This window comes from Onychostruthus taczanowskii, unplaced genomic scaffold (assembly GCF_017590055.1).
Source record: "Onychostruthus taczanowskii isolate IOZ18803 unplaced genomic scaffold, ASM1759005v1 scaffold33, whole genome shotgun sequence".
NCBI lineage: Eukaryota > Metazoa > Chordata > Aves > Passeriformes > Passeridae > Onychostruthus > Onychostruthus taczanowskii.
In genome coordinates this window covers 8,750,147-8,759,228 of record NW_024500683.1, presented here as the reverse complement: position 1 = coordinate 8,759,228, position 9,082 = coordinate 8,750,147, and the positions used below count along the sequence as shown (strand labels likewise).

Below are 9,082 nucleotides of genomic sequence, written 5' to 3'. Positions count from 1 at the left end.
TAAAAGGGACTTTAAATCCAACCCTCTTGACCTGGGCAAGGAACACATTTCACTACATAACTGCACATATTTACCCAAGTTCCACAGTCTGGCCAACCTCAGTACTGGAGCTTGATCTGAGTGATTAGAATAAAGAATTCCAGTACAACTTGTATTAAACTTGGTTTAATATACAGTGACATAAGTCAATATGGATTCCTATGTTCCAGGGTCTCACTAAGACCTGACAACATCCTGACTCCTCCTTCTTCAACAAGTTTTAAACTGGTGACCAGCATTTGTTTCTCAGAGGCTGCAGAGTGCTGATAAAGGGAGCATTGGTGAAGCTGCAGTACAAGAGTTTAAGTGTCTAGTGACAAAGCAGAGGTGCAGTAGGAGCTCTGGTCCAAGCATATTCCATATTAAGCTCAGAGGAAAGCTGAACCCAAACCTGTCAGCCTCAGCTAGACAGAACCTGCAGGCTTTTCTATGAATTAACAAGAGAGAAAAAAAAATACATGGCCTACTAATTGGAATAATCTCTCCTAATTTTCCAACAATTCTTGGGAATGCCAGAAAACCAGAACCAGACAGATCTTAGGCACAGAAGTAGCAGCAAGAAAACAATGACCAGCTGAGTTTTGAGTATCAATAGTAAGAATTTATTTCAGGTAGTTTTTGTTTAGGGCATCCAGTGTTGTCCAACATACCCCCTACATAGTGAATTGTTTCCTTTGCTAGTGTGCTCATGTAGCCTTACCTTCAAGCGTCTGCAGTAGGCCAAAATCAGCACTGTAGCTAAGGAAAGATCAAAAACTTTCCACTTCATTCATTCCCTTATTTTGACATTGCCCTTCTTTTCATTCATTTCACTTTACTACTATCTACAAATACAATGAAACAGAGTTTCTGTTGAACATTCCTTCCACGTACATATCGATTCTGAAAGGAATAGATCCACTTGGTCAGGTCACACACAGTAGGTCTGAACAGCACAATAACTCCTGGCACAACCTCACTGAGATGCTGGGAAATCCCTGCCCCTTCTATCCCCCACACACACACCCTGGCCAAGTTCCCCCTGGAATGCAGTTGCACTGGGGTCAGGCAGCGGGGGAGCTTGGGCCAAAGGCAAATGCAAAATTCCTAGGGAAACCTAAAGACTGTAGCCCTCCCATTTCTACCTGGGACTGATTCCTGTCTGGACTATGGGATTTTCAACCTGATTACAAAATTGTCATATGTGCCTTCCAGACTCGTGTTAAAAATCCAGACAGCCTAAGTTTCACAGCAGGTCCATACAACTATCTAGCAAATATCTTGACACATGTGTTTACCAGTACTTATTCATTTCAAGCATTCAGAAATACCTCAGGTCAAAACATGTGCCCCAGGAGTCCTGTCCTTTGATAACCTGTTATTAATTCTATTCTCATTCCTGGTTACTAGAGAGAGGAGGGGTTTTGTTTCCTTGAAAGACATTGCCCTGAATGTGATGAGGAGAAATGCTGCTGCTGCTGACAACTGCAGGAGAAAATGAAAAGCAGCATCAGTAGGACAGTCTGCCCCCCCGACTGCTTTCTCCTGATAAGAGCATTGACCTGTGACTGATGATTCCTGGGCTCGCTTGCCCCATGGAATCCAGCTGGCTGTCTCTGCTCTAGACATCAGCTGCAGTCACAGTCATCTCATGCAGCACAAAGCAGCGCTGCTCTCTCCCACTGACTGGAGCTGTGAGCTGGGATACCCCTGTGTTACACTGGGCTGCCGTGTCAGCTGGGGTCTAACAAGCAAAGGTGGTACTGTTACAGTACAGGGCTCTCTCCTTCACGTCCTTCCCGTAGAGGTTGTACTTGGTTGCTATGTAGTTGGCAATGGCTCTGGTCTGCACCAGCTTCATCCCGTCGATCTCTACCATTGGCACTTGCTGAAAGAGCAGGGATCCATCTGGGCCAAAGGGAATAACACAAGGAGACGTTCAGTCCCTGAATGGGAACTACCAGCAGGTGTTAGGCAAAGTAGCCACATCTATTACTTTTCATTTAGAATCTGAATCAATCTGACTGGATAAATGATCCCAAGATCATCAAATCCAAGTGTCAAACCAACAAAGCTTAATTCCACCACTAAACCATGTCCCCAAGTGCACATCTACACAGAGTGACACAACCACTTCCTTGGGCTGCCTGTTCCAAGGCTTGACCACCCTTTTGGCAGCAACCTTCCTCATTCTATAAAGGAAGGTGTGGAAAATGCCACCATGCAGCAACCTTTTCTTCTTGACATGTTAATAACTTAATAGCATAGCAGTTAGTACTTGTGGAAATTCCAGATTTGAGGAAACAGCCAAATGCAGAACTTTTATCTGTCACACACTCAGAAATACATGCACTGCATGGCTCTGGCACAGGTGATTTCCATGGAGGTCAACTTGCCCATTCATTTACCTGCAAGTGAGGAAATTTGGCAAATATATCAGGCTTCCACTCTTCTAAATACATGCACTGCATGGCTCTGGCACAGGTGATTTCCATGGAGGTTAAGAGAGACAAGAAGGACTGAAGGATCTGGTCCGGCCAGTTTCTGTCATGTTTTCCTAAAACATCTGGACTTTCTAAGGACTGGCCAACATATAATGTGAATAATAGAGAATATATGAATAAGAATGAATATAAAAGAATAAAAGATCTTTGGGACTATTTTCTTGACTTTACAAATGGCATCTCATCTGTACAGGCATGAACGCGGAACAACAAGTGAGTTCCATGAGATTCCTGCAAGACCCAAATATCACTTGGAGTCAGGCTGGAGCCATGTAATGCTTTTGCATGCAGAAGCCTTGTCTTAGCCCGAAAGAAGCAAAAATACCTCCAGAAAGAGGTATCAGATCAGAGATTTAGGAAGTGTTTTTGCTTTAGGGAATCATATTTCTTGACTCAGAAAACTGATCAGCTATGTCCCTCTTTGTAAGTGTGCATTTAGCTCTCTGCTTGTCTCCCAAAATACTTTTTGAAAGGCAGCCGGTAACAGGGGGACCAAGTCATTATTCCTACAGGACAGCAGGACTGCAAATACTGTCCCTAACTCAGATTGCTTTTGACTGGCCAGGTGAAGAGCACAGAAATGCAATTTGCTTTAAAGGAAACATGATTACCATGTTCAGGGAGACAGAAGCTGAAGCCAGCACAGTGGGTTGTTGCCTTGGGAGGCAGGAATGCAGCAGAGGAACAGGTAAACTCAGAAATCTGGAACTCTGCTCTCATAGGGATCATAAAACAACAACTGTGTAGGCAACCTAAGTTGCTAATGAATTTTAAGATCATCTGATGACAAAAGCCTCTATTGCCATAGGATGGAAGGCCATGGACAGAAGCTGAAGCAAAGGAGAGTCAACCATCTGAACTTCAAGAAAGGCTCTTTGACTGTGTGGGTTGCCCAGAGAAGCTGTGAATTCTCCATCCTTGGAGACACTCAAACCCCAGCTGGACATGGTCCTGGGTAACAGGCTGGAGGGGGCTTGGCTTGAAGAGGGGAGGTGGAGTAGGCAATCTGGAGAGGTCCCTTCTGGCCTCAGCCCTTCTGTGATTCAGTGAAGCTTGAAGCACCTGGGTGGATGATGCCACCTAACAGTGCACACTGCACTGTGCACCTCTGAGACCTCTCCTCGTGCACAATCCAGTGAAGAGATCTTATTTTTAAGGCACCAAGACTTAAGAATTCTTAAGTGTTCTCAGGCAAGTAACTCTAATTCTAATTGATGCCTCTTCCTCTTATTATTATGATTATTGCTGCTGTTATTATCTAAAAGTGAAGGAAACTTACCCTTCTGTAACGTGGTCAGATCCTCCTTTTTTTCCAGGTAAGATTCTTCAAACTGTAGGAAGGAGAGAAGAAAAGTTCTCTGGACAATCCAAGATTTATCTTCTTCCCCATTTAGTTAAAAAAGGCCTAAGGAGATGTGTTTTGGGCAATTTTATTTTTTATAACATAAATAATACTTAAAAGCTCATCGGCAGATTGGCCATCACTGTGACAGAAACCCCTGGATCTTGAAACACACAGATTCCCATGTTCCATCTCTGGTTTATTACCTCTCAGAATCCCTGGATCTTGAAACACACAGATTGCCATGTTCCATCTCTGGTTTAGTATCAGAATCTCTCAGAGGAAAAACAAACTTGTAGTTTAGGACTTTGGAATCTAAGTGAAGGTACTCAGAATTGCAGATGCTTGACCTCTGTGGTCAGAAAATTATCAAGCCATGTTTAGCTGCTTGGGTTTTAAAATTCTTCTCTCTGTAGCTATGGGGGAGAAGCATTTGGGGGCTGCCAGTGGGCTTTGCAAAGGACGAATGGAAGTGTGACAGGAACTCGCCCCTGCTTAGGGTAAGCTCGTGGTCACAGTTGGCTTGCTCAGCAATGCACTAAAGGCAGAGCTTGAAACTGCTGCTCAGTCACACTTTTCAGAAGGAACACTAAAAGCACATATTTGTCACAGGATCTCAGTATCAAAGACCAGAAGCAAACCTCAACCCCAGCTGCTGCCAGGAGCCACCGAATTGTTTCCATCCGGCCTCGTCCATTGAAGTAGTGCAGCTTGGGTTTTCCAGACATGTTTCCCCGTGCTTGATTCCTTAGTATCTGCAATGAAGATAAGTTTGCACAATAATCACTCACAATCCTGGATTCAAATCTCTAAATCACTTTCAAAGTTGTCCTGTTTGAAACCAATAATTTATTGTCCAAGATGTGAATCAATCAATAGAGGAGGTAAAAGATAGAATGTATGGAGAGACTGCCTTGTATCATTCTGCCTTCAAATATTTCTTACATACGCAGAATATGTGAGCAGAACTCTGTACTGAGAGCAATTGGCCCAGACAGAGAACCACTCAATCAAAACCACTTCCATCCAAAGCGTTCTCTTCTGACCAGAAAGCAGAGGGTGCTCTTTGCCTATTTTGGCGTTATCTCAGAATACAGTTTACTGTTTAATCAGATACATGCTATAAACTCAGCAATTGCTCTGCTTTCTCCAGCAGCCATTATGCTCCATTATAACCAGAAAGGAAGGAATTCTTGCCATCAGTCATCCTCTTTTACAACAATATCTGCTTCTGTAATTTCTTTAGACAAACCTCCAAAACATGGAAATTAATTTTGCCTCCGGTAGCATCAGATTTGCCTTTACCACAGGCACAGTCTCAGGGCAATGCTTGCTTGGTCCAGATCCAACTCTGCTGGAACTTCAAGCCACAACAATTTCTGTGCAGAAACTTAAAGCAACAACATTTTCTAGGCAGACTCTCACCCATTCTGCTCAGAACTCCGTGTGCACATCAGTCACAAACACACACAAACAGTGCCCAGCTCTACCAGCCTCACAGCTATTGACACCCTGCCAGCAACAAGGCTGAATCCTTAACAGCAGCAAAAGGAAAATGGCCAAACCACCACCATATTCCCCTTGTAAATAACATGTCAGCTTCTCTACAGTAGGAAGGAGGAGGTGAGAGGAAACACTCCCCACTTGTGAGATCCACCTTTATTTTTCTTAATTCTGCCCACCCCAAAAGCAGCTGATTAAGAATTATCATTTGGTACACATAACCATGTTAGTAAAGAAAGTAGATACACACATTTAATCTATAAAACCCATTCAATGACTGAATTTCAGGTACAACAACTCCCTGTATTTCCAAAATAATAAAACCCACTTACATTGTGCACGGTGTAACTCACTCTAAACTCTCAGCAGTTCTGCCTTGAGATTATATAACTCTGGAGCCCCTCCTACACCAAGTATTGCAAACGATTCTCTGTAAATGAGAAACCACTTTCTCTTAAGCAAACAAAACCCATTATCTCTGCTTTTTTACTTCTCACCTACTGAAAATAAATTCCTGACTCATGCTGACAATGTAGAAATATATGATACATGATGGACCAAGATCATTGGAAATATCTGTGTCAGGACACGGTGGTAATATGCTTCCTATTTGCTAGTTAAAAATAATTACAATGGCTGAAAAGCTAATTCAGATTAAGAAAAATACTGCTATGCCAATCACACTTTTATTCTAATGTCTTCGGATTTTTTACTTTCTACACACTGCCACTTTACATAAATCACATCAATTAATTCAGCTCAAACCTGTCACAAGCTTCCATGCCTTGCTTAGTGTATATTTTATCGCCAGGCACCAGAGTTGGTTTTGAATTTTTTTCTCTAGAAAACATTTTGCGGAATTTGACTCAGTGAGAATACACACCAAAAAGAGCGATGAGAGACAGTGAATGAAGTGTTGTATCAGAGGGCAAACTGCCCTCTGCACTCCTGACTGTACTCTTTGGCCAACTGTATTGATTTCAAAAAGTCAATACAGAATAATCCTCCATGAACCACTCTGCCTATCTAATCTACATGGTTAATATTGTTAATATTGATGTAGGCAGGACCTGCAGTCAAGGTCAACAGACACATGCAAAATTTTGCTGAGTTGCCCTGAACATAGCTGTGAGATGGGATATTCTTCTTTTGTTACACAGGGAGGTTGTATAAATTGCACAAAATAATTGGTTGTCACAGAAGGAGGAGCTTTCTCTTTCAGCTCTTTTCTGGACACCTGCTGCAAGTGTTGTCCAAATGCTTCAGTGAGGCAGGAGGGAAACAGCTCCTGCAGCAACTCTCTTGAATACATGCTTTGCTGCTGAAAAATATTTGTTTATTTCCTTTCTTTGATGACAAAAAATGGTTCCAGTTTTGCATGACATTTCCAGAAATGCATGACATTTCTTATGAAGAAACTGTTGGATTTAGCGAGAGCTACAGAGCCCTGAGTTTGCTCAGCTGAAAACTGCCAGTGCTCTAGCTGTAGCTGGATTCAGGGCATGGACTCTTTCATATACAAACTGGGTTTATTTGGGGTTTAAATAGTATCACAGAATCATGGAATGGTTTGGGTTAAAAGGGACTTTAAATCCAACCCTCTTGACCTGGGCAAGGAACACATTTCACTACATAACTGCACATATTTACCCAAGTTCCACAGTCTGGCCAACCTCAGTACTGGAGCTTGATCTGAGTGATTAGAATAAAGAATTCCAGTACAACTTGTATTAAACTTGGTTTAATATACAGTGACATAAGTCAATATGGATTCCTATGTTCCAGGGTCTCACTAAGACCTGACAACATCCTGACTCCTCCTTCTTCAACAAGTTTTAAACTGGTGACCAGCATTTGTTTCTCAGAGGCTGCAGAGTGCTGATAAAGGGAGCATTGGTGAAGCTGCAGTACAAGAGTTTAAGTGTCTAGTGACAAAGCAGAGGTGCAGTAGGAGCTCTGGTCCAAGCATATTCCATATTAAGCTCAGAGGAAAGCTGAACCCAAACCTGTCAGCCTCAGCTAGACAGAACCTGCAGGCTTTTCTATGAATTAACAAAAGAGAAAAAAAAAAAATACATGGCCTACTAATTGGAATAATCTCTCCTAATTTTCCAACAATTCTTGGGAATGCCAGAAAACCAGAACCAGACAGATCTTAGGCACAGAAGTAGCAGCAAGAAAACAATGACCAGCTGAGTTTTGAGTATCAATAGTAAGAATTTATTTCAGGTAGTTTTTGTTTAGGGCATCCAGTGTTGTCCAACATACCCCCTACATAGTGAATTGTTTCCTTTGCTAGTGTGCTCATGTAGCCTTACCTTCAAGCGTCTGCAGTAGGCCAAAATCAGCACTGTAGCTAAGGAAAGATCAAAAAATTTACACTGCATTCATTCCATTATATTTACATTGCCCTTATTTTCATTAATTTCACTTTGCTACTATCTGCAAATACAATGAAACAGAGTTTCTGTTGCATTAGAGTGCTGCTCAGGAGTAGAAAATTTTCATCACTTTGTCCACAACATCATCATCTGATGGTGGTTTCCTCTGGCTGCCAGGCTGCAGGAATTTCTTAATTGTGGGGATATTGCTTATTCTTGCTTTGAAGCTCTACAAAACAAAACCAAAACATCACAGTGCTTAAGAATCATTGCACCTGTCAGACATTTCAATGTTATCCATGCTCTGAAAGTCCCATTATGGCTTGATGCTGCAGAAGAACCTGTATGCTTCCCCCTCTTATGCTTTTGGGGCTGTAGTGACAGAATGTGGAAATAACAAAGAGTATGTGAGGCCAGCAAAAAGTCCTGAGGACATCTGATTATTTTGCATGTCACTTCTGACCCTCCCACTCTCCCATATTTCTCAGCCACTTGAAATCAGTGGTCCTTTCCTTTCCATTCACCATTCAACTTGCCCATTCATTTACCTGCAAGAGAGGAAATTTGGCAAGTATAGCAGGTTTGAACTCCTCTGCCATTAAAATGACTTCAAGTAATTGAACATCTGCCCTGCTCAGCTGGTTGCCAACCAGAAAGTCTTTTCCATGGTCTTTCAAAATCTGAAAACAGAGAACCAGAAGCAGATAATGTAATTTCTCTCTCTTTTCTCTGTTCTTTTCTCATAAATAATGTGGTATTTCAAAGCAGGGTCACACGCTGCACGGAGTTGTCAGTGAAAGAAGGAAATGCAGTTCAAACACCTGTAGTGCAAACAATGATCTGAAGGCACTGCCATCCAGTCATCATCTATCAGCTCTTTCTGTTCTACATTTCTGTCTGGCAGCTCACTTGTGCTCATCTTGCCCTGGCTGCTGGAGCTGCATTGAAGGCTGAGCTGTATCAGATACAGGAGTAACTGCAATGCCTCTACATAGCCTGTATGGTCCAGGGCCATCTGCACTTCAGGAGGAAACTTGATGTCAAAGCTGGTGCTGTGGTGTCTTTTGCCTGAAACACTCACATTGAAACATGGACATTTGGGGAGCTCTGTGAGTGCTGGGTTTTTGCAGCTGCACATCTCTCCCAGATTTGAAGTGCCTTCTATCCCCTCTGTCTTGTCCTATCTCCACCTTAATCCCAGCACCCCTAAAATCAGAGCATTGACATTCCAGTGGTAGATTCTCTTCAGTTTCCCTCCATAAAACTTGTGTGGATCCAGGATGGAGCTTCAAGATATCAATTGAGCTTGAACCTCTTTGCCACATACCTTCTCA

At 42.5% G+C, this 9,082-nt stretch overlaps 2 protein-coding genes across 3 annotated transcripts in view; both read right to left on the bottom strand.

Annotated features, from left to right (window-relative positions):
* Positions 1–618: 618 nt before the first annotated feature.
* Positions 619–4,613, bottom strand: LOC121339094 (glutathione S-transferase A3-like). The gene is made up of 4 exons (XM_041410608.1): positions 4,506–4,613; positions 3,802–3,853; positions 1,794–1,926; positions 619–921 (listed from the first exon to the last, which is right to left on the bottom strand). Exons 1-4 carry the CDS (start codon positions 4,590–4,592, stop codon positions 864–866), a joined length of 330 nt encoding a protein of 109 aa, XP_041266542.1. The 5' UTR covers positions 4,593–4,613; the 3' UTR covers positions 619–863.
* A 2,951-nt stretch (positions 4,614–7,564) lies between these two features.
* Positions 7,565–9,082, bottom strand: part of LOC121339093 (glutathione S-transferase-like) — an 18,788-nt gene continuing 17,270 nt past the window's right edge. Inside the window, exons 1-2 of one of the 2 annotated variants that reach the window (XR_005953137.1) lie at positions 8,297–9,076; positions 7,837–7,977 (exon numbers count right to left, since the gene is read on the bottom strand). Coding sequence is in view for 1 of the 2 variants with exons in the window: in XM_041410607.1 (XP_041266541.1) it covers positions 7,855–7,977 (123 nt within the window). In the remaining variant the exon portion in view is untranslated. Of the gene's footprint in view, positions 7,978–8,296; positions 9,077–9,082 lie in introns of those variants that run through there. The other variant, XM_041410607.1, reaches the window with a different exon arrangement.